The following is a 27255-nucleotide window of genomic DNA, read 5'->3' as shown; positions in this document are numbered from 1 at the left end:
AAGGCACCTGAAGTATATTTTATAAATAGACTCTCGTAATACAAGAAAAAAAAAATCTTCACTATTCTATACTTCAGATGTGACGGTTAAAAAATATATAATTTGTCCTTGTGTTATGTTTCTGAGAGAAGTTTTGCTAAGCTCCATTTTCTAAAACCACTTTATCCTGAGCAAGGGTGAAGGGAAGCTGGAGCCTGTCCTTGCAAGCACCGGGCACAAAGTAACACCACATCAATTTGTACAGAAATAACCTTATCTGCAAATCTTTGAAGTAGGAAACAAAAACCTGAAGGACTTCAAGAGGATCAGTCTGTGATTATGCTAATCTCATGGAATTGTGGAACTGCTGTGAGGCACCAGCACTAACCACTATGCCATCATGCCACCGTACTACTACATGAATATATACCAATAACAAAATGTTAACCTTTTATAAGTGAACAATTCCTTCCAGTAGAGACTGCCTGTGCCAACATTTATTCAAACATACCAAGAAAAAAACCAATATTTTTAATTGTCTCCAGAAAACACTAAATTTTAAGCACTTCTAGCCTAAAGTTAAATTTGCACTGTTGTCCTACACATTTCCAACTGTTAGGACATGTATTTTGAAATTGGCAAGATCACTTATTTTTGACCCTTTACATGTGTCCTTGTAGATCTTTTCACTTACAGTGAAGGCCAACTGAATACAAATGTTTTACTGCGCACCATCATTTTTCAGAATATTAACATAAAATCTCATAAAATATATAAAAAATGTATTACTATGTCTCTACATGTGGTGCTAACACTATAAATCCATAAATGTACTAATTAATGCCCACCCATTGGCTTTATACGGGCAAATGGATTAAATAACCATATTGCTCTGTATGGGGAAAAGGCAAATGGGTTAAATAATTATACTGTATTGCTTTGTATGGGAACTGAAAAAGAGTTTGGGGCTCCACTGCTCCCAGCGCACCTCCTCATCAGGTCTAAATTAAGCAATGTTGTACTGAGTGAATTGTTCAGTCCAGTTGACTTATGCATTAAAATGTAAAAGGAACAAGGAAATATACTTCCAAATGTATATACTGTATAACATATTCAAGGCAAAAATTAAGAGATTTGCTTCATTTGATGCAAGCCAATGTAAAGATCTCTCATATCTGAATTGTTGTGCTCTACCTTACAACAAAAAGTAATTTTAACAGTGTTTGATTAAACACCTTCTGTAGTACACAAAACTTTAATACATTTTTAAAAATCAACATCAGACCAATCCATTTCTGCACAAAAATGCTTCACACGAAAACAGAAATGTACTGTATAATGGAAGTAGATGCCTTTAAAATGGGAAAAAAATGAAAGAAGTTAACGTATTGCCTTTGGAGTAAAGACATACAGAAATCCATTGTCAAGTGACTTGTCACCACGGATCCATGCTTTCAAAATGTTGTTGATTTACCTAAATTACAAATTATCCTGGAAACATGCACAGAGATTAGCATACTGAAATGTTTTAAACCCTGAAGCTACACAATGCATCTCATCCTTAAAACAAATAATGCCTCAATGCTTAAATTGGATTCTCAGAACTATGTAATAAAACAGCACATAATGTCTTACCTGAAATATCTTGGCTATTATAAGGCCAGCCAGAGAGAATAGATGGCACAGGGGAGCCATTTCTGCTATCATCATCTACTTGCTGTGTTATGTGACGCACAGTATCTTTGTTTTTCCTGTTCTTCCTGCGCCCAGCAGGCTGCCAACTCTCCCCACTGCCTTGCTCTCCTAAAGCATTCTGTACAGTAGCAGCACCATCTTTGCTGTAAGTGGATGGGGATACTTGTTCCTCTTTAACTGGCACAGGCTGGAAATCCCTGTGCCACAGGGATTGAGAGGAAAGATCATCATGGCAGTCATTTTTGGTTTCCTGGTCCTCCTTACCATATGTACTTCCTCCATCATGGCAGCTTGCAATTGCTGAATCACCAGAAGAATTAGCAGGACTTGTTTTTCGTGCCAGCCATGGAGAGGTACTCCTACCAGACATCATAGATGCCAAAGCTTCTGCACTACTGCTGCCAGATGCACTACCTACTTCAAATTCCACCAGCTCATCGGTTAGCTCAGATCGAATGCTGATATCAAGGGCAGCTTTGATAAAGTTGTGACATGCTTGCACAATATCGGTCATCTGAAGATAGCTTGCCGCTGACATTACTTCAATGACATTCTTGCTTGTGAGAGCCAAATGAGCAGAATACATAAAGTCCAAGATAGTTTTGAAACCCTGTGCAGTGACAATGTCCAAATGTGTTATGGTAGCCTGGTCAGAGGTCTTTTTTACTTGGCAGTATAGGGTTTTGAAGTAACGACTGCTGCCCAGAAGTACATTTTTATGTGCCTTAAAGATCTTGCCTTCTACAATAATGCAGACATCACAGAGGATACCATGTTGCCTCTGCTCATTCAGTTCTCGCAAGAGCTGTCTATAATGAGACGTAATCTCCATGTCTTCCTTCCTGTTATTCATTTGACAATCTGGTAGGTTTCTCCTTGTGAAGATTCTGAAACATAAACATCATTTTAAAAAACTTAAAGACGAATATAAACAATTAGAATAGCTATCCTAACTACTAAATTTAACATACAGTATATTTAGTTTTCTTACTTATTTTTCTTATTTTTAAAAGAAGTTTAAACCATCACACAACATTCAAAGTGACATAACCAAAAGAAATACAAACCTAAACAACCGATACACTGTAAAACCTACTGAATTAAAAATGACACCACTGTAAGACATGGATATATTTAGCATGTAGGGCAACCAACAAAACCTGACAGTCAAAAGCAGGGACATTTGGTACAAATTAAACTTACAACATCAGCTTTCTTATTATAACACTGTTCAATTTAATTTAGTTTATTCTTATATAGCTCACTTGATTTATGAGTCAAGAGCACTGTGCACCTTTCTATATACGGTATAGTTAAAAACCAAATGCAAAGTAGCATGCAGCAGCACATATGAACTCAATTCAATATGTACATAAAACACACATATATATGTACAGATATCGCACAAAAGGTTTTAGCTTGGACAAAAGGAAAATATACATTAAGTATATCAAAATAAGGCCACCAAGCATCAAACAAAAGAAGAACAAAATTCAACAGTCAACACAGACTCCATCTGTCCTTGGCCCACTGGTTGTCCTGCCGTGCTCTGCGAATTCTAAAATATACAACATTGGAGACAAATGCAATAATTTTGGTGGAGCACAACAAAGGTCTGATTCTGGGTGGGTTATTGCTGGTAACACATGCATTCTAAGGTTCCATTCCAAGTACATGAATTAAATAATCAACAAGACAGAGAGACAGTCAATGTTAGCAGCAAGACACAAAAAAGAGAAAGAAAATGAAAATAAACTAGTAACAGATGAATGTAATATTTAAAAACAGACACCATGAAATGACTCACCAGAAGCAAAAAAAAAAAGTATACTATTCTAAATTAACAAGTCTTTTAGTTTTAATTTAAATAATGAAAATGTCAAGGCATTGTTTATATTGGCAGGGATAGGCGATCATTTCATTGTTTGGAGGCCTCATAGCTAAAGGTTCCAACACTGACAGTACTGAAATTATTTGAGAAATATTAGAAGACCAGCATTTTACGGCAAGAATTTATATGGTTAAAATTGGCTCTAAAATATACAGTAAATCAATTTTGTCATTAAAGAACTGATGTTTGTGTGATCACACTGCATAGCAGTAATTTTAAAATTTGAATTATCCCCATGTGCTTTATTTTGTTCAGTCTTGCCTTCATACATTGGAGTGAGCAAGCTTTTCCATATATTTCTCATATAAAGTTTTTAGTTTTCAATATATTTCTAACATAGAGAAAGAATGTCTTTCATAATGACAGGAGTAAAGTTTAAATCGGCGTCAAAGACAGATGAGGCTGAATCCAAGTTAACATTCTAAATTTGACAGATTCAAATTAAAAACTGTAAACACTGTCCTTTAGTATTTGCAAAATTACCAATAATTAAAATATTTTTTACAAATTTAACAAAAAATAATTCTCAATCATCCACTATTTTACCTCATTAAAACAGTTTTATTATTGACAAATTAGAAGAAGTATCTTACAAGTATTGTAAGTATATGAATAATAGATAACATCATGCTCCAAATTAGTCTCTTAATAAAAACACCTACAAAAAAACGAGTTATCCCAGCACTGACTTCAGAAGCACCATAACTAACTGCAGACTGAAAGGAATGACAGAGTACTATAATCCTGTCTGTAGGTAATGAAAAGAAATTGATAAGATTAAAGTAAAGCCAGAACAGTGCCTGATAGACCAACAAAATATTCTTCTCTGATGTGACCATGAGAAAGGACAGAATTACATATTCCATAAAGCTGTATAAAATATGATTTAGCTTGCAGAATTTGAAATCACTTTGTACTTTTTCAAAATTTTTGGTGCTAATTCATGGCTCTGTGGCTAAGGGGAAGGGGACCTGTGCTGGTATCTGCCAGTTCAAATCCCGTTACTGCCAGAAGGGATCCTACTATGCTGGGCCCTTGAGCAAGGCCCTTAACCTGAAAATTACTCCAGGGGTGCTTAATAATGGCCGACCCTGCACTCTGACCTCAAAAAGTTATGCGAAAAGACAATTTCCCCTCAGAGTTTAACAAAGTATATCAAGATCAAAAAATAAATCAAAAATTATTAACTAAAAGTATAACTTGCTAGGAATCAAATACAGTGATCCCTCGCTATATCGCGCTTCGCCTTTCGCGGCTTCACTCCATCGCGGATTTTATATGTAAGCATATTTAAATATATATCGCGGATTTTTCGCTGCTTCGCGGGTTTCTGCGGACAATGGGTCTTTTAATTTCTGGTACATGCTTCCTCAGTTGGTTTGCCCAGTTGATTTCATACAAGGGACGCTATTGGCAGATGGCTGAGAAGCTACCCAACTTACTTTCTCTCTCTCTCTCTCTCTCTTGCGCTGACGTAGGGGGGTGTGAGCAGGGGGGCTGTGTGCAGCTGCTTCCTGAAGGACATGCTGCATGGTGCTTCGCATACTTAAAAGCTCAAAGGGCACGTATTGATTTTTGACTTTGTTTTTCTGTGGCTCTCTCTCTCCCTGCTCCTGATAGAGGGGGTGTGAGCTACCGCCTTCAACAGCTTTGTACCGGCGGTGCTTCGCATACTTAAAAGCCAAAAAGCCCTATTGATTTTTTTTTTTGACTGCTTGCTTTGCACTCCTTTGAAAAGGAAGATATGTTTGCATTCTTTTAATTGTGAGACAGAACTGTCATCACTGTCTTGTCATGGAGCACAGTTTAAACTTTTGAAAAAGAAACAAATGTTTGTTTGCAGTGTTTGAATAACGTTCCTGTCTCTCTACAACCTCCTGTGTTTCTGCGCAAATCTGTGACCCAAGCATGACATTCTAAAAATAACCATATAAACATATGGTTTCTACTTCGCGGATTTTCCTATTTCGCGGGTGGCTCTGGAACGCAACCCCCGCGATGGAGGAGGGATTACTGTACAATCACAATATGCCATTAATTATGTTGAATATGGTCTATATAACTACTTCAATTCCTGTTCTGTCACTAATATAATTGTACTAAGATGGTATGTGCAAAACCCAACAGTTGCATTTTGTGATTTAATCTTGCTGGATCCAGAAAGTGACAGTTACGCTTTGGTATTTGGTTAATTTATAAAGAGCCTCCTTTATCTATTACAACTAATAATATTTTCTGAATTCTTATTTGTGGGGTTAGCAGCTGAGAGTTGTAACAACTGTTATTTTCTATTAATTTGTTGAAGTGTTCAGAACAAACCTTACTGAGAACTTTCTTAAACTGATCAATACTTTCAGCTCATATAGATGGATAAACCAGCAACTGTGCTATTTTCTTTTTATGCTAAAATTTCTGTCATTCTACATTAAGACAGTATGTAGCATCATTAAACTCAGGTCTGTCTTTTCATAGTAACCACCTTTGTTTTGAAAGGAGCTGCATTATTTAAAGCATGTTCTACAGCTGCTTGTGTGCATATTGAGTTATTTTTGTATGTTTTTTCATTATCAGCTTGTTTTGTTTCTCATTTGTTCAACAGGCAATCGTTCATTGTTCCATGAATCCTAAAATACAGTTAAAATCATTAATCCTTTGATTGTTTTGTCATTATTGTAGGAACTTTACTGTTTGGTGTTGCTCATTTTTCCCTTGACACTTTGCAACATTTTGCACACCTTTATATTTCACACTTTTATTTTGCTTTTATGCTTTTGGTGTTTTGCTCTTGTTTGCTTCATTTGCCAGCCCCACTGCTCTGTAGTTTTTTGTGTGTTCTTTTGATGCTAGCTCAGTTAGGAACATACTCATATCCTTTATATTTATCTCCTCCCACATGCTAGTATTAAGGCATGCTACAAATTTTGCACCAGGTACTAAAAAAGGACAGTCTATATAGCAAATTGTCAAAACTCTGACCAATTGAAGGAAAGGCTTTTGTCAAAAGAAAAAAGTAAGCAGTTAGAAAAAGAAAGTCTGGTTTTCACTTGTGTTTTGTGACACTGATTTTGGTTTACTCTTGATAACGTGAGGAAAGGTATAAAAGACTTCAGCCAATCCAACGGACTAGGCACACATAAAAAATACATAATTATAATATAAATGTGAATACTATGGTTTGCATAACATTTCACCCCAAACAAACATAATAATGTAGAACAATTATTCACCTAATTATTCGGATTGCTTGTGAATAGTGAAGAAACTAAATGAACACAGCATGACAAAATGCAGGCAAGTACAAAAAATAAAAAAGATTTATCTCAACTGTTTCTGCAAGACTAGGATCAAAATGCATAGATCAGATACTAACAACTTTGAAAGGCGATTCATTAAAATCTGGTAGGCAGTACAGAGGCATACAATATGTGTAACAGTTTATAAAATGTGTATTTTGTAAAATTGTTAAAAAAAATACAATTAAAGCTTGAAAAAGAAACACCATGCCATTCCAACTTTACAAGTAACAAACAATGTAATGTAATGAACAATTTTCAAGTTAAAAAAAATCAAAACAATTGCCATCATCACAATTTGATTTAGAATTGTTTTCTATTCCATTTTTAAGGGCCTTTGAACAGTGCAGTGTAGTCAGTATTATATTAAACTAAATCATTAAGACAGAAAGTGTTACCAAATAAAAATCTGATTTGTTTTTTACCAGAGAGCTGTCAGGATCCATTTTGAGTAATATAACAAGACAGCTTTAGATCTGTGATGTGACAGAAGCACTTGCTGCAGGGCTGGCATCCTTCAGGTCAGGTTTAAAAAATTATTCTAACCCTGATGGCATGTAGGATCAAATAAACCCAAAGCATCTCGAGTATCTTCATTTATAAACATACCTTACTTTCTAGACATTATTTAGTAAACCAAACTCAGTAAACAAAACACATTCCCTGTTGATCTATAAACCGAGGAAAAAGTACTTAAAATGTTTTTTTCCTCCTGTCATTTTATCAATTGCCAAAAATTAGCAAAATGTTTAAATAATGAATATGAATCTCGGCGTTTTTTAAATAAAAAGTATACTAGCAGCACTCACAGCTATTTGTCCCTTTAGAGGCAAAAACCACAGAACTACACTTAAACAAATGTGTTATTTGTAATGTGTTATTTTCAGGTTATTAAACCTATGAAAAATATCTTAATGACCAAATACACTCTAAAGTTGTATTGATTATGCTGCTTTCTGACTGACATGGAGACATTTTTAGAATTCCATTATTAATCTGCAAAGCAAGCTTTAAATTTAAATAATGTAATACATAAAGCAGCAGAATATATATATACTGCTGCTTATTCATTCAAACTGTAAGATTCTCGAGAGTCTCATGCTCTCCCAAAGCCATGCTACACAAGTCTTACTGCCTTTGTAATTCTAACTCTATGTAACTATGTATGATTTAGACTTTATTGATTACAAAATTTAAATTGTACTACCTGTAAGTATTTACTGGCAGTCAACCCCTATGTGCTTTCTGTTTTTTTTGTATTCTAAATTGAAGCTTAGGCCCCATTCATTTAAAAACTTTGTGACATTTGTCTCCATTTTCACCTTTCATTTACACTACACTAGTGTTTTCAACCCACAAAAATTAATACTTTTTAAAACAATCTCCAGAACGGGATACTTTTAAGCACACTGACATGGTGTTTCAGTGTGGGCAGGTGAAAACAAAGATTTCTAAAAATTTAGACTCCATCACGCTCTGGTCAGTTTGCTGGTTCATACTTATTACATAGCTATTCTCTGACTGGATCCAGCTCATTACAATATCTCATTCCCTGATTGGTCACCCTTCACAGAAGAAAAATATATTCCGACATAGCAGGCATAGAAGAAATGGCTTTGCAGGACGTGTGTTGTGTTTCTTACCTGTATGCATCTAAACTGCGTTTTGTGTTATTTTTAGAAGTTGCAATTTAGTGACAAGTCACATTGCACAATAACTGCCAGTCATGTACAGTGGGGCAAAAAAGTATTTAGTCAGCCACCAATTGTGCAAGGTCTTCCACTTAAAAAGATGAGAAAGGCCTGTAATTTTCATCATAGGTATACCTCAACTATAAGAGACAAAATGAGAAAAAAAAATCCAGAAAATCACATTGTCTGATTTTTGGAGAATTTATTTGCAAATTATGGTGGAAAAAAAAGTATTTGGTTAATAACAAAAGTTCATCTCAATACTTTGTTATATACCCTTTGTTGGCAATGACAGAGGTCAAACGTTTTCTGTAAGTCTTCACAAGGTTTTCACACACTGTTGCTGGTATTTTGGCCCATTCCTCCATGTAGATCTCCTCTAGAGCAGTGATGTTTTGGGGCTGTCGCTGGGCAACACGGACTTTCAACTCCCTCCAAAGATTGTCCATGGGGTTGAGATCTGGAGACTGGCTAGGCCACTCCAGGACCTTGAAATGCTTCTTACGAAGCCACTCCTTCGTTACCCGGTAGTGTGTTTGGGATCATTGTCATGCTGAAAGACCCAGCCACGCTTCATCTTCAATGCCCTTGCTGATGGAAGGAAGTTTTCACTCAAAATCTGACGATACATGGCCCCATTCATTCTTTCCTTTACACGGATCAGTCGTCCTGGTCCCTTTGCAGAAAAACAGCCCCAAAGCATGATGTTTCCACCCCCTTGCTTTACAGTAGGTATGGTGTTCTTTGGATGCAACTCAGCATTCTTTCTCCTCCAAACACGACGAGTACAGTTTTTACCAAAAAGTTCTATTTTGGTTTCATCTGACCATATGACATTCTCCCAATCCTCTTCTGGATCATCCAAATGCTCTCTAGCAAACTTCAGACGGGCCTGCGCATGTACTGGCTTGAGCAGGGGGACATGTCTGGCACTGCAGGATTTGAGTCCCTGGCGGCATAGTGTGTTACTGATGGTAGCCTTTGTTACTTTAGTCCCAGCTCTCTGCAGGTCATTCACTAGGTCCCCCCGTGTGGTTCTGGGATTTTTGCTCACCGTTCTTGTGATCATTTTGACCCCACGGGGTGAGATCTTGCGTGGAGCCCCAGATCAAGGGAGATTATCAGTGGTCTTGTATGTCTTCCATTTTCTAATAATTGCTCCCACAGTTGATTTCTTCACACCAAGCTGCTTACCTATTGCAGATTCAGTCTTCCCAGCCTGGTGCAGGTCTACAATTTTGTTTCTGGTGTCCTTTGACAGCTCTTTGGTCTTGGCCATAGTGGAGTTTGGAGTGTGACTGTTTGAGGTTGTGGACAGGTGTCTTTTATATTGATAACGAGTTCAAACAGGTGCCATTAATACAGGTAATGAGTGGAGGACAGAGGAGCCTCTTACAGAAGAAGTTACAGGTCTGTGAGAGCCAGAAATCTTGCTTGTTTGTAGGTGACCAAATACTTATTTTCCACCATAATTTGCAAATAAATTCTTTAAAATGAGACAATGTGATTTTCTGGATTTTTGTTCTCATTTTGTCTCTCATAGTTGAGGTATACCTATGATGAAAATTACAGGCCTCTCTCATCTTTTTAAGTGGGAGAACTTGCACAATTGGTGGCTGACTAAATACTTTTTTGCTCCACTGTATGTCCTCAAACTGCACAGGCACATTTTGTCCGATTGATATGGCATGACATGGGTGTTCAGACTATATATGTACTATGTACACTCACTGCAGTCACTACACAATGAATTATGGGAAATTTGATGGCAACAAGAGAAAATCAGCTCTTCAGACTGCTCACACTATAGGACAGAAGACTCAAATTTATGACATGACAGTATTCAATTGTAAGATGTAATCATTCCCTGCAACCACTCTCATACTGTTGCATGATGGCTAATGAAGCTGAAATTCAGGTCAACTCAGAAAATTATTTGGCAACTGCATATCAGGCTTAAAATCATGCCAAAAATCGCACAGCGTATGCCTGGTTTAAGATGTCTATAAAGCATGCATGCTGAATGTAGACAGATGATTATGTAAAGCATTTTCAGTCGTTTTACTATAGACGAATATACTCTTGTGAACAATATGAAAATGCTAGTGTGGACAGAGATCCTCTTTGACATAGCCTAGGACACTGATACAATCTTCACAGTGTCACTTTGGTTACGTAAGTATTTAACATGTGTATAAGTTTCTTGTTATCTTTTGTCTTACATACTGTTTATAGTTTGCTTTGTGTTGAATTCTTGTTTGTTAAAAAAAAAAAAACTCATGATAGTATGCATATAATGTGTACAAAAGGCAAAGCAACACAGAAAAACTGTGCAAACTCTGCATTAGTAAGATCCAGGCCTTGTAGTCCAATCCTGGACAATGGCTCTGTAAGACAGCAGTCATAAAAATAAAGTGCAAACAGTTATGACAAATATGAGAACATTTGAAAAAATTAAACTTAAATTTTACACATTTCAAAATTTAGGATCCTAGCTGAAAATCTCTATTATTCATATTTAACTCATTTATTAAAGACAAAAATAAACTGCTCAAAAAAATTAAAGGAACACTTTGAAAAGACATCAGATCTCAATGGGAAAAAATCATGCTGGATATCTATACTGATATGGACTGGGTAATATGTTAGGAACAAAAGGATGCCACATCGTTTGAAGGAAATTAAAATTATCAACTTACAGAGGGCTGAATTCAAAGACACCTTGAAAATCAAATTGAAAAAAATGATGCAGCAGGCTAGTTCATTTTGCCAAAATTTCATTACAGCAACTCAAAATCGGACTTAGTAGTTTGTATGGTCCTCACATGCTTGTATGCATGCCTGACAACTTCGAGGCATTCTCCTAATGAGACGATGGATGGTGTCCTGGGGGATCTTCTCCCAGATCTGGATCAGGGCATCACTGAGCTCCTAGACAGTCTGAGGTACAACCTGGCGTCATCGGATGGACATGAGGCCAGGCATTGTTGTGCACCAGGAGGAACCCAGGACCCACTGAACCAGCATAGTGTCTGACAATGGGTCCAAGGATTTCATTCCAATACCTAATGGCAGTCAAGGTGCTGTTGTCTAGTCTGAAGAGGTCTGTACGTCCCTCCATGGATATGCCTCCACAGACCATCACTGAGCCCCCACCAAAAAACTCATGCTGAACGATGTTACAGGCAGCATAATGTTCTCCATGGCTACTCCAAACCTTTTCACGTCTGTCAGGGTGAATCTGCTCTCATCTGTGAAAAGTACAGGGCACCAGTGGTGGTCCTGCCAATTCTGGTATTGAGCACAGGAACCACTAGAGGACGTCGGGCCCTCAGGCCACCATCATAAAGTCTGTTTCTGATTGTTTGGTCAGAGACATTCACACTAGTGGCCTGCTGGAGGTCACTTTGTAGGGCTCTGGCAGTGCTCATCCTGTTCCTCCTTGACCAAAGGAGCAGATACCGGACTTGCTGATGGGTTAAGGATCTTCTACAGCCCTGTCCAGCTCTCCTAGAGTAACTGCCTGTCTCCTGGAATCTCCTCCATGCCATTGAGACTGTGCTGGGAAACACAGCAAACCTACTGGCAATGGCACATATTGATCCTGGAGAAGTTGGACTACCTGTGCAATGTCTGTAGGGTCCAGGTATTGCCTCATACTACCAGTAGTGCCACTGACCATAGCCAAATGCAAAACTAGTGAAAAAACAGTCAGAAAAGATGAGAAGGGGAAAATGTCAGTGGCCTCCACCTGTTAAACCATTGCTGTTTTGGGGGTCGTCTCATTGTTGCCCCTCTAGAGCACCTGTTGTTAATTTCATTAACACCAAAGCAGCTGAAACTGATTAACAACCCCCTCTGCTACTTAACTGACCAGATCAAATATCCCAGAAGTTTCACACTGACTTGATGCTATTCTCTGATAAAAAGTGTTCCTTTAATTTTTTGAGCAGTATATAAGCATACTGTATTTAAATTATATTTCTCTTCAGACAAAACTCAAAAACATTTTTTTCTATAACACTATATTATATATCTGATAAATCACAGCTTATCAGCAAAATACAGAGCATTTTGCTAATTATATATTTAAAAGATATCTATATTACATTAAGCAGCATGCTTCCATGCATGCACGCACACATGCACACACACGACTTTGTTAAAACATTTTTCGAATGCCACTGTTACCTTAAATAAATCCATCTATTTATTTACTGAATCTGCTGAATCCAGTTTTAGTATTCCAGGGAAGAAGGAACATATCTCAGAGCATCAGTATCAACCAATCTAGTCCAGTACTTGATACACCCACAAACATATTCTGGCCCAGATTAGAGTTGCCAGTCAACCCAAGCTGCATGCTTATTAGTGAGTTGTAGATGAAAGGTATTATTATAGTTCAATTATTAAGAGTATCTTCCATTAACACTGCATAAAAACAAACACATTTCATCCTGCACGTCTAACTAATAAATATCTGTATAAAGTGATCAAGTTAGAGTTTGGATTATGATTGAATTTATTGAACTATTAAATAAACTGTTGGGAAGGAGAAAGTGAGGATAACTGTGACTGTTTTGCTGTGAGAAAGGGCATGGTTTTGCAAGTTTGACAAATTGGATGTTTTGATGGTTTAAGTACAATAATTTCAGAACACATCTTTCTATTGATTTAATTGAAAAGTCATTCTACTAAACTTCAACAGGTAGGAAGTCCGTGTTAGCCAAAAGCGAAGCATGGTAGAAAACAACCACAGAAGGGATATCAAACTACCACACTCTGTTACTTGCACATATTCAGACATTGCTGAATTAGTAATGAAAACCAATTCTTGACTTTTGACTGTCGTAGGAAGATGGGTTACTGCCACACAGGCCTCCCATTTACCTTTTTAAAGATAAGAAAGGATGACACATATTTTTAAATATGTTTATATGACATTGCCTAGCAGCACACCACTGTCAATTTCCCTATCTCACTTCCTCTTAAAGTCAAAGCTGGCTAACAAACTAGATACTCAGCCCATAATTGCAAGTGTTCGAAATTGTGTATCTTGCAAACAGTCAGGACTACCACTACAAATTAACTTATAAATTGGTCTTTGTCGTATATGGTGGTTAAAAGAAAAAGCACTCAAACCTGGATGCCCAAAGGTCTCAACTTTGACGGTTTTTATACAGATTCCTGATAAATCTGATTATTGTAGGGTTTATCTACATTTTTACCCTAGATGTAATGCACTTTACAGTAGTTTATGCTCATAGAAAACTAGGAAAACTGTAGACACAAAATGGAATCATTTTCATGCATCTATTCATCTAGCAATGTTAGACACAAGAGACGAATCCATCGTGTTCTGGACAGAGATTTATCGTAAGGCAAACGTATACTTCCATGGGCCAGCTTATAAATGGTAGTTAATCTTATATGCTATACTTTAGACTTAATTTTAACAAATGTAAAAATCCGGATTAATCACTAATAATTGACACACACACTATAATTAAACTTGTGGTTTTACAACAACATACAGTACAATGTGAATATATTTAGATTTGTTTATTTATATTGGCATTTCTCATGAAATCAAAGTGAGCTAACCTGACCTGTCCTGGTAACCATGCCCCAGCAATCATTCATCTTTCATCTCTAGTGAAGTTTCTTCTTCTGGACACTGTGGAACGAATCACATGCAATTCACCTTATGTCCTTCATTTATCTTCACCTTTTGAGCCACTACCTATGCATATTATACAGTAGCCTTTAAAATTCACTCTTTCTAATATAGGGTCACGATGGATCAGTACTTATCCCTACAGCACTGGTACACAAAACAACAATCAGGAAATCAATCTGTTTTTTGAATTGTGAGCAGTTTGTTAATCAGCTAGTAGGTCACAAGGTGAAAAGAAACATTTGGATCCAGTTAGAATTTGGGTACTTGTGAGTGACCAGAGGCAAATTTGTGTTTGTGCTCGGCTTATATTTTTGTTTGTGCCTCTATAAACATTTTCAAAGTTAAATTATGAGTCAAGGAGAAGGCAAATCTTTTGTAGTAATGGACATAAGGAAGGAAGGAAACATTCCATACTTGAGCTAGCACTTGAAGAGGGTTTGGTTACTGAACCATAGTTTGCATAATTACATTGTTTTGTAGGCAGAAAATAAAAAATTAAAAGGAAACTTCTGTAATGTTGTATCAGGATGGATAAACAAGACTGCAAACCTAGGCAAGGTTGTTGTGGGAGTTAGCAACAAAACTCTTGCAAGGCCAGCTGTGGTACCACCAGTCAGAAGCAGCAGCTAAAGTACCTGTCATGGTGGCTTTCCTACAGATAAAGGGAACTATGGTAAAAGTACATGCCATTGTCATGAAACCCTAACATCATGAAACGCTTTTCAGGAGTGCATCTTTAATTTAATATTATTGTCTGTTTTGGTTTATTTCCAACATTATGTGTTTATTTTTAATCTAAAGTAGGGCATTATTTGAAAAGTTGCTCAACACAGAATACTTTATTTCAGTAGGAAGATATTTAACTATTACACATAATTATATACAGTGTCTTAAGTTATGGCAACAGTTTTTATTCTCTTTGCACAAACATTGAGGGCCAATCTGTAGGAGACAAAAATGGGAGTTATAGTGTACTTAAGGACAAACTGAAAAGACAGATAACCATCTGTTGCAAATACAACATGTAGAAATGAAAAAAAATTAAATTGAACATAACGCCAGAAGCTACCTTTGTAGAGATAATTATATTGGCAAGTTTAACTTAACTTCTGGCTATTCTCCAGAGTAACTGAAGATGAATAAGTCAAGTTTTCTTTTATACACAATCACCTAACCAAATGCTTTGCACTTTAAAATCAAAAAGCTATCACATAGAATCTATACATATTATGAAGAAAACTGTATTTATGTATAAATATATGACTGTTTTAAATATACAGTGGACCCTTGACTTATGAACTCAATTCGTTTGCGAGGGCTGGTTGTAACTCAAGTTGGTTGTAAGTCACATTTTTCCCATAAGAAATAATGGAAATGCCCTTAATGTGTTCCAAACCTCCCACAGCAACATTTACTTAACTTTTTTTTAATAAAAAAGGGTTGTATAATGTGCATAATTTACCAAAAACACCAATAATTTTTCTAATGTACTAACCAAAAAGTTATAAAAAGTGCCTAACCTACCAGAAACAACAATTTCATACTGTACTCACCATTTAAGCTGACATCTTTGGCTTGCAGGAAGGAAGGAGGAGGAGAATGAAATGGATGGTGGTTATTGTTTGGAAGGAGTTTCCTTATGCAAATCTTTTCTTTGTAAAACTGTCGAGATGGTGGATTTCGACATGCTGTATATATTAGCGAGGTCAGTCACATGAACGCCACCCTCATATTTCTTTCTTTATTTACTTTGTTTCGATTGTGATCGCTTTCTTTACCTTCGTTACCTTCTCTCTCCTTCCTTAGCAATTATCGAAATAAATTATATAAATCACTGCACTGACCGAAATTATGTCCATAAACACATGTATCTGGGCTCCGACTGAAGCTTACAAATGCTCTCGGCTGTTTGTTTACAATCGCACAAGCGGATACACGTGACCGCATTTGTGTCATAACGCAAGATGTTGGTCGTAATTCAAAACAAAAATTTTGGTCGTAAACCAAGTTGTTCGCATGTCAGGCCGGTCGTATATCAAGGGTCGACTGTACTATTATTATTTACTTATTTGGCTGATACCATTATCCAATGAGACTTGCAGCATTTGATTTACAATTGATTACATTTCTTTTTGAATTTCCACTAGGAGTACAGGCATGTGAAGTGACTATGGTCACATTGTAACATCAGCGAAATCTGAACCCAAAACTTCAGGATTTGAAGTCCACACTATTCCACACTGCCAACATAATGATGGAATATCCTTCGATAGTTTAAGCTTTATTTTTGACTTGTACAGACTTTATTTATCACAACATTTACTGCCAGTGATTGTAACTGTAATTACTAGGTGAGCCAAATAACCAAAAAAAAAAAAAAATCAGTCACCTCTCTATACTGTAGGAAAAATGTTAATGCTTTAGGCACTCTTGCTTTGACTGCACGCACTTTAGCTACTAGCAGGTTAAGAGAAGAGCCAAAAAAGCTATAATAATTTCAGCACCAGCCTCTTGCAACCATGGTCATTTCATTAAAAAAGTTTAATCACCAAATTTATAAAAAGATATTGTGGGAACATTCAGGTGTAATCAAACCAGATTGTCAGATTAATTATTTAAATTAATTTAAAGCAAAAAGATAAACTAAATAAATATTTTTCCATATAACACTATAAAGTGATTTAGTCTGGAAAACCCTTTTCACCTTTGAGAGGTAGCCCTAGCTATTCCTTCATCATGGCTCATCTGCAGCACATTAGCTCAGCTGGAGTACAGACATCATACTGTATAGCACTGTCACACAACTTGCGCGCTTGAATCTTTTTGCCACAATTGTGTAATTTCGTTTGTACAGGCCTGCCAATGCTTGATTCAGAGTAAAGTTTGCCCAGACCTTAACATTTAAGCAGATTTGCAGCACTTTCTATATTCTCTGAAATGCTCATTATTAATGAAAGATGATTCAGGATTAATTCTAACTACCTGTATGCAGTGTACAAGTACACAGACACCAAAGATACACCAGTTTATACTTTTTCTGCTGCCACTGTACAGAGTAACATAGAAAAAGTGGTCTATATTTGGAGGAATTATCTTGGCATGTGGGCTCGGCACCCCATCCCCCACAACCTCCTTCGACCCTGCAAAAGCGGTCTGCCTTCCAGCCATCTTTGAGATTTGCCTGTTGCCATGTAAGCTTTAAAATTACAGGCTGGTTTTCTGGCACAATGCCGATTGGATACTCTTTACAATCCTATCAAACCAGTGAGTCCGTGGGCCATCTTTTGATTTTAGAAATGTGGACTAGTTACCTAATTTGCAGCATTTGATCTAGGACAGCAAAAAACACCACTCCTCAGCTGTAAAGTATTAAGAACAAGCAGCATTTCAGGTCTGTGAGGAGTGTCATAAAGGTCTTTACTGTAAGACTGGCCTAACAATGAAGGATGATGCCTGTTTACACAACAAAAGAAATTATCACAATACCCTAAACTGACGGGAGATCTGCTATAAAGGGCTTAATTTCATAGCACAAGACACCCTTAGGATGTTGAAGTCTGTCTCTACAGTTAACTGTAAGCATCACCAGACCTACAGTTTTGTTGAAAACTAACATCTGATAAACAACACTAAACACAGAATTTAACTAAACTGACGTATCTAAGGTATTTGTGAATTTCCCATTGGGATTAATAAAGTATCTATCTATCTATCTATCTATCTATCTATTACACTGAGAACTCAGAAAATGCTGTTTCTTTAATGCTAATAAAGAGTACTTGACTGACATGTCTTTTGACTGTAGGTGAAGACCCAAGTCCAAATCCTACACACAGGTCAGTTATGTACAAACCTGTTCCAAGGCTCAATAGATGACCACTGTACCATCTAATACAGTAAATGCAAGGGTACTGTTTTGTACTTGTCAGTTGTTGGCAGGCCACTGCGATCAGTTTCTACAAAAGGCAAAATCTGCAGGACCCCACAGCAGACAGCATTTGCTGTACTGTTCCAAATTACCACCATATGAAGGAACTGTATGGAAATTATTTTTCATTCAATGGCAAACAAAGAGATTTGAAACTGGCTGGAATATCTTATTAAAAAAATTAAGGTGCATGATAAATAATGTCCAGTTATTCTGTGTTTAATCCATTAGAATGAAATTAACTTTTTACATAATACCAAAAATATATTAGTTGAATGGCAAGCTCTCGTTAGGGTATTTGTAATTTGGTCTAAAGCATATCCTCCTTACAGAATTTTTAAGCCACCTGAAGCCAGAACAAAACCTTATTTGGCAGTTTCACAGGATGTAAAGTTTTAGGTGGAGTCCTTAAATCATTGTAATGTATATGCCTATTATATTAAATTTCAATTAAAGTAATTATGGCCAGTTACTGTAGCCATACCCTTATAAACATTGTTTGGGGAAAATATTAAGCCAAGTATCATTTCAGAAGATTTCTAGCAACATTTAACAGAAAATAAAGCTATGCAAAATCAGCTGAATGTTTCACCTACAATGTAATAAAATCTGCAGAAATCTAATGGGATATAAACAACACACACATCTTATAGTCACACAGAAGAAGTCTGCTAGTGTTAAACAATTGACTTTTTTCTGAAGAATTTCACATCGCAAGGAGAGTCACATTTTGGATTTGCTTTTTCCAGAAGATTAAAGACCAGGACTAGGACTGATGCAAGGGCAATTGTGAAAGAGTTCTGATATTAAGCATGAGCGATAGGGCGATTTATTTACAATTATGGTTCCATCCTTTTTGAGTTTGTTAATTTCATTTTTGAAGTATGGAGGACCAAAGGCACCTTTTTAGAAATTGTAGAAATGATATATCTAGATGAGAACAAGAGCTCCAGCATCCCTGTCTATAAGATAAAAAAACATCTAGATATGCTCATGCTTGTGACTATGCAAGTCCAAAACCTGTTTAACTATGTCAGAAGTTAGGATCACACGTCTGCTAACATACAGTAATAACAGGAATGACACAGCTAGACTTTAGATGAATAAGCTGTATCCCAATATTAATAGAGATTTAAGGTAAACTTTTTCATTCTTTCATTCATTTCATTTTTCTGAACCTGGTTAGTTCAATGCTGTACATATTTAGAGAGAACTGAAGGCTATTCTAGCAGCAATGAAAATAAGGAAAGAACCTTGATGGGAGTCAAGTACACTGTAGAGCACATTCATATACAGTAACACAATCTTTCACACTGGGCCAATAATACACACACTAACTAACCTTATGTCTGCATCTCATTCCTATTTTACTAATAAAATGGTATAATTATCTTAGTTGTGTTTTTTACTCATTAATTTTACTTAATCATGGTCTTCCTCTTTGGCAACATTCCTGACATCATTTGTTACATTTCATTTACCTTTTGAGAGTAAATAAAAAAAAGCAGAAAATGAGTAAGATTTCACTGGTGACATGGACCCTCATTACTATTAGTTAATTCTTAGCTTTATAGAAGAACAAGCTGGTGAAAGAGAAAGGAAAGGTGATTTAATGAGCCTTTTGAATGATTTTGTATATATTATTGTATTTTACATCAACATGATTTATTATATTGTGCATAATAATATGGATGGAATGGAGAAGTGCTTAATGTGTGTGGGAAGGCTTACATCATGTGTGAAACAAAAAGTAGAATAGTACCTCGTCCCAACTGTTAAACAGAATGAAAGAAAGGGCAGATCCAATTAAAATCAATAAAAAGATGAATTAATAATACCTAAAAACCTTTATAAAAAAGGAAAAGAAATTTATAATTTACTGAACAATAAGGGCAGTATGCCCACAAATGTAAAATATACCAAACATAATTGGTTTATGTGCCACAATTTTCCAGGTAACTAAAGAACAAAATGAAGTATATTGTTTGAAGTAAACTGATTAATGCTAATAATATATGTAAAGATAAAATCAGTTTTTGATCAAGGCATAAAAAGGGTGGCCGAAATGAGAGCTAAGAGCAGATGTGGAAATGGGCAATATGACATACATACAGGTGCTGGTCATAAAATTAGAATATCATGACAAAGTTGATTTATTTCAGTAATTCCATTCAAAAAGTGAAACTTGTATATTAGATTCATTCATTACACACAGACTGATGTTTAATCAAATGTTTATTTCTTTTAATTTTGATGATTATAACTGACAACTAATGAAAGTCCCAAATTCAGTATCTCGGAAAATTAGAATATTGTGAAAAGGTTCAATATTGAAGACACCTGGTGCCACACTCTAATCAGCTAATTACTCAAAACACCTGCAAACGCCTTTAAATGGTCTCTCAGTCTAATTCTGTAGGCTACACAATCATGGGGAAGACTGCTGACTTGACAGTTGTCCAAAAGACGACCATTGACACCTTGCACAAGGAGGGCTAGACACAAAAGGTCATTGCTAAAGAGGTTGGCTGTTCACAGAGCTCTGTGTCCAAGCACATTAATAGAGAGGCGAAGGGAAGGACAAGATGTGGTAGAAAAAAGTGTACAAGCAATAGGGATAACCGCACCTAGGAGAGGATTGTGAAACAAAACCCATTCAAAAATGTGGGGCAGTTTCACAAAGAGTGGACTGCAGCTGGAGTCAGTGCTTCAAGAACCACCACGCACAGACGTATGCAAGACATGGGTTTCAGCTGTCGTATTCCTTGTGTCAAGCCACTCTTGAACAAGAGACAGCATCAGAAGCGTCTTGCCTGGGCTAAAGACAAAAAGGACTGGACTGCTGCTGAGTGGTCCAAAGTTATGTTCTCTGATGAAAGTAAATTTTGCATTTCCTTTGGAAATCAAGGTCCCAGAGTCTGGAGGAAGAGAGGAGAGGCACAGAATCCACGTTGCGTGAGGTCCAGTGTAACGTTTCCACAGTCAGTGATGGTTTGGGGTGCCATGTCATCTGCTGGTATTGGTCCATTGTGTTTTCTGAGGTCCAAGGTCAACGCAGCCGTCTACCAGGAAGTTTTAGAGCACTTCATGCTTCCTGCTGCTGACGAACTTTATGGAGATGCAGATTTTATTTTCCAACAGGACCTGGCACCTGCACACAGTGCCAAAGCTACCAGTACCTGGTTTAAGGACCATGGTATCCCTGTTCTTGATTGGCCAGCAAACTCGCCTGACCTTAACCCCATAGAAAATCTATGGGGTATTGTGAAGAGGAAGATGCAATACGCCAGACCCAACAATTCAGAAGAGCTGAAGGCCACTATCAGAGCAACATGGGCTCTCATAACACCTGAGCAGTGCCACAGACTGATCGACTCCATGCCACGCCGCATTGCTGCAGTAATCCAGGCCAAAGGAGCCCCAACTAAATACTGAGTGCTGTACATGCTCATACTTTTCATGTTCATACCTTTCAGTTGGCCAACATTTCTAAAAATCCTTTTTTTGCATTGGTCTTAATTGATATTTTAATTTTCTGAGATACTGAATTTGGGACTTTCATTAGTTGTCAGTTATAATCATCAACATTAAAAGAAATAAACATTTGAAATACATCAGTCTGTGTGTAATGAATGAATCTAATATACAAGTTTCACTTTTTGAATGGAATTACTGAAATAAATCAACTTTGTCATGATATTCTAATTTTATGACCAGCACCTGTACCTAAGCAGGTACTGGAGGTTACCGTGTACTTGCTGTAAGGGCAGAATTTATACATGAACCTGTATGTGTGTTTGGCAGGCTACAAGAGGTAATTATTGTGTCTGCATTCTGTATATGTGACAACAATAACCCTATAAACCCATGAGAAAAGGATAGCAAAATAAAAAAAACATAATACTGATTTAAAGTTTTAGTCACACAAAATCACAGTAACTCCACTGTAATTGCTTTATCTTACTACAGATGAACATCCCATTGTAACAAAACTCATGGGACCATAAAAATATTTGTTACAATGGAAATTTCATTATAACGAATTTGAAGAAAATATGTATACTATTGTGACTGGGGTTGCCAGTGATTCGCCTCTCTAATGGCAGAGGCGCAAGGACAGCTCTGTAGCTGCTGTGCTGCATCTGCTAAACAGTAAACCAAGGGCAAAGTAACTGATTGTCCTCTGCAGGATCAGGCTTACCGCGTAACATGATTGTCTCACAATGTTTAAAATATTTAACACCTGGCTTTGGCCGGCGTCTGCTATAGCAGTGATTCTGAGCCACTGGTGTTCTTCTAACTTGAAGATGAAAGCTAAAGCAGGACTCTTAGTCGTGTTGCGGCTCCTATCTCATGTGCTTGAGTGCTCCTACTTTGAATGAAGTCTTGAGACTGTACCTGCCTTCTCTAGACAGTAATAAAGTGCCTGTATTTTCCTTGAAAACCTGGACTCACCTTCCTGTCTCTCATGGAACTCTGTGACCCAAGCTTGACAATACCTGTATAAAAAAAAAAAAACAGCACTTCTTCAAATGCAAAAAAATGTGTTTTGAAAATATGTTAGATGTAACTTTTTTTTTTAATATAAATACAGGTATGAATACAGAATGAAAGCGAGACATTGTATGTAACTTTTTTAAAAACAGAAATACAGGTATGAAAACACAGAATGAAAATGAGACGTTAGATGAAGATATTCCAAATGCTTTCACCATGTCATTTCTATTCATTCCGGAATTTTGGCTATGTGTATGATGTTGCGCCTATACTCTTGACAAGATTTGCCGAATATGCCCGAGACCGGAAATTTTGCAACAGATTGTCACTTTCTTTTAATCTAACAAGAAAGTGACAGCCTGTTGCAAGTTTCTCGAGACGCTGTGAAAAGTGTATGTGTGGCATTATTTTTTGCATTGCATTATTATCTTCAGTGGGCATTTTTGGTCGAACAAATGTTTTATTATACTGAAATTTACATTTACATTACATTAAAACAAAATTTGTTTAACATGATGTTGTATGAATGTTTGTTCAGGCCAACAAAAAAGTATTCGTTATTCTGAACATTTTGTTACTTTGGTATTCACTCTAACGGTATTTGACCTGTATTTGGTTGAAGGTGTCATTTATTTTCCAATTCAACAGAATGGCCTGCCATGTGAGATACACTTTCATGCTCTTTCACATTACATGTGATTATTGATGCAACACAGAACTAATATATGGGAAATATTTCTCAAAGGAAAGCGCTCTTGCTCAATACAATGGAGGATGCAGCTGATTAGTTAGAAAGCAGAGAAAAACTGCCGTCTTAGTCTTAGTAAAATATTCATTCATCCATTTCCAACTTTGCTTAATTCAGGTCATAATTGTGGTGAGCTGTAAACTATTTTTATAACATCAGGCACATAGTAGACAGCAGTCTTAGACAGGCACTATTTAATGATGACATTTAACTAGTTCAATTTTTTGTTGAGAAGTCTAAAATTTCTGCAAGCATTAACAGACAAACCCCCTTGAGTACAGGCCTTTACAGTGTACTGCTCAGACAACTGGGCACTTCAAATCACACCCTTACTACAGGCAAATGGAAAAGATACCTTAGTTTAAATCTAGACTGACTAATTTAAGCACAGTGATGGCCTGAACAGAATGGAGGTTAAAATTAAGAGACACACAGAAATAAAAATGATAACCTTTCTAACATGTAGCAGGCACTACACCTACTCATGTAGCTATATATTTATACACTCATACAATTTCAAACTTTGCTTCCTATAAAGAAGCAAAAGCCCAGTACTAGAGGAAATGAAGCACTACTCATATGGCACAAAAACATTTACACTTAAAAGTACAATGTAATGTGAATACTTATATTTAGCTTGTAGGAATAAGAAAGAAACACAAGACATGAACCTAGGGAGCACATGAACTTAAACATTTATTTTGCAGATTGATATTATGAAAAGCACATCTACACACTGTCTAAACTTATAAGTCTGATTGTGTTTGAGGGGGATTAGAAATTATATAAAATTATATGCAATATACCCAACCAACCTTCCTTGATACATAGCTTAGTAGTCTTTTACTTCGGTCAACCTGATAGTATATTTTGAGACTGAGGAAGAAATATCCATATACACACATGTAGTAACTCTACACATAATGGGATTCTAGAATTCATGAATCTTAAAGTGCTGTTAAGCAGCAATTCTACCCCTACACCACTAATGCCATGAATTTGGTTCCACATCCCAACATATCTCTTATTACGTTTTAACATTTTACAAAAAGCTCAAATATATTTGAATCTATTCATTGAATCAGTAAACACAAGGCACCCTATTATTTATGAGAATGGTCTACATGCCAAATACACTTTTTATGTCTTGTAAAGCAGCAAAAAAATCATTGATTTGGGTTTTTAGATCATCAGTCATCAGAGTGAAAAACCATTATTCAGTAAAGCTAAAATTTAGATTATTCCCCTTTTTCTCACAATGAATCTATGTCTGAAAAAAAACTCAAAAACTGGCAATTGATATGTATGCTTTAAATTTCAAATTTTAAATTTAGAGAAAAGCCAAGCAAAATGACACCTTTTATTGGCTAACTAGAAAGATTACAATATGCAAGCTTTCGAGGCAACTCAGGCCCCTTCTTCTTACATCTTGCCTGAAGAAGGGGCCTGAGTTGCCTCGAAAGCTTGCATATTGTAATCTTTCTAGTTAGCCAATAAAAGGTGTCATTTTGCTTGGCTTTTCTCTACATTCATAATGGCTAACACGGTACAACACCCTAGTACTACAAATTTGAAATTTGAAATTCCCATTGGGATTAATAAAGTATCTATCTATCTATCTTTAAACAATTTTACTTCAATCCAGGACAATAACTATATGTAGATTATAGGTTGATTAGTACAGGAATTCTTAATAATACGTGCTAATCAACATGTAACATATTGCCACAGTCTAGCACCATTGATTAGTGAGTGTAATTAGTTTTAAAGTTCTGACCTCCTTACCTGAAACATCTCAAAACAAGTGTGGATATAAATACCAAGGTTGAGGTCAATTCACTTTCTGTTGTGAGTTGACTATAAACAGTGATACAAACACTGGTTTGTATAAGACACATGCATATGAATGTGAAAATGTGACTTAGTAAGCCATACAGAGCAAACAACTAATTCATCTGCACAAACTGATTTTTGCTTACAATTTACTGTTTAGTTTCATGTTTCAGCTAATACAAACACTACATATAACAGCATATGTACTGAGTGCTTTTTAAAGGCACAGTAACAACAATCCTCAAATATTCGCTGCAACCCTGATATACATGTATTATCAAGTGTGCTCTGCTTACACTTAATGGCATATTTTTTGTTATATGTGTGCAGTGTGCTTATAATGTTATTCTAACCCTGTCCCATTTTGTTGAATGTATTATGGAACAGAGTATCTACCTGAGTTAGTACTTGGGTTTTAACTACATAGTTCTCTGAAGTATCAGCCTCACCACAAGGCAGAAAGCTACACTTTTTGGGACACTAATTCATTGTTGTATACACAACATCAATTCTTAAATGAATATACAGTTCACAAGTAATATCATTACCTTTACTTTGTTTGGAAACTTCACAGCTGGAGCAGTATTTAATGTATGAAGTTTTAATGGCTAAACATCTAAATGGTGAGCCTGTATAGAAGGCAATCAGACTTCTAGGGAAAACCCGTGTGAATGTCAGGAAAGCATACAAAATTTACTGAGACTTCAAAGATCAGAAAATGACCTCAGAAGCAGTTTCAATTTTTCTTCCATAATCTGTAACATTTTAAATGGTGCTCTCCCCAGGATTTCTCAGAATACACCAACCTCAGTAGACTGAATAATTCCTGATTGACTGTTATCTTTATTTATTTATTTTTTAAATTGCACCTCGGTCCAAATTACCTTTGTTTTCAATTCTCCAGCTTCTGCATCCATATAACATTACTGGCATATAATGGTTTTGACATGCCAATATCATTATTGGTATACATTTCTACTTTTGCAAGTCATTTAGATTATGAAAATATATAGTTGTGAGAGCAAAACAATATTACAGTATCTGTAAAAAAAATTAATTTATTTCAAGATATTACAGACACATAAATGAAAAGTTACTAACTTTTTCAAAAGATTATGTGCTGTTTATTGGGTTTGAGTTAATGCAATTTGAACTGTCTTAAACATAAACAGCATCAACATATACAGTACACATGTGTTTGCTTGAGTGCACATACTGTACATATTAGTCACATTTTGTCCCAACTACATGTGACTCAAGTGCTGGTTGCACAGGGGAAAATCATAAGGGAAAGGGCAAGGAATTCCTGATTAATCAGGGTAAGCCCTTCTCACTTTCCAGGGAAGGAGCAGAGAAATTGCAACAGACAGACACATCCCCAGATGGAAGTACACAAAACTTTCCTGGATGACGGCCCAGTCCATTAAGGTCAACCAGGCAGAGTGAAACCAGGATTGGAATAAAAAGAGCACAAAGAGGCCAGATGTTCAATTCACACCTAGATAGGAAAATGAACTGTGCCTTCTCCTTCCTACCCAACTGATGAACAATGTACCCTATCCATGTAAACTGGGGCACTAACTAAAGTAAGACTGGTGCTTCCCCAAAGGAATGTTGGTCCTAATTTTTGGTACTCTTCAGAACCCCACTTTGCTAACTGAGAAAGAGAATGCTTGCTCTGATGTATGAATAGTCCAGAAATTTAACTAATCATTTAATTATTTAAGGAGTTTGTGTGTTGGATGGTGGAGTATACATACACATTGCACACTGGATACACATTTAATGTAGATGACAAAAACAAATCTCTGAAAACTATAGTTGAAGCTTGCATATTTTGACAAAATGCTGATAATTTGTTATAGGTCCCTGAAAAAAGCAATTGCTTGCTTATGGCAGTCCATCATTAATCATTATGATGTTGCCCCCCTTGATGACAGCAATGCAATTTTCCAAACACACAAAAAACTTGTTAGGTGCATTTTCCCCCAATAAGGTCCAGATGTAACAGGTCACATGT

At 36.4% G+C, this 27255-nt stretch overlaps 1 protein-coding gene across 2 annotated transcripts in view; it reads right to left on the bottom strand.

Annotated features, from left to right (window-relative positions):
* Positions 1–27255, bottom strand: part of zbtb46 (zinc finger and BTB domain containing 46) — a 166701-nt gene that overhangs the window by 108419 nt on the left and 31027 nt on the right. For both annotated transcript variants that reach the window (XM_028811712.2, XM_028811710.2), the window contains exon 2: positions 1615–2561. In XM_028811712.2, the coding sequence (XP_028667545.1) occupies positions 1615–2527 (913 nt within the window). In that variant the 5' untranslated portion in view covers positions 2528–2561. The remainder of the gene's footprint in view (positions 1–1614; positions 2562–27255) is intronic.

Source organism: Erpetoichthys calabaricus, chromosome 10 (genome assembly GCF_900747795.2).
Source record: "Erpetoichthys calabaricus chromosome 10, fErpCal1.3, whole genome shotgun sequence".
Classification (NCBI taxonomy): domain Eukaryota; kingdom Metazoa; phylum Chordata; class Cladistia; order Polypteriformes; family Polypteridae; genus Erpetoichthys; species Erpetoichthys calabaricus.
The sequence above is the reverse complement of the archived record's forward strand: the minus strand, read 5'-3'. Positions and strand labels throughout refer to the sequence as shown.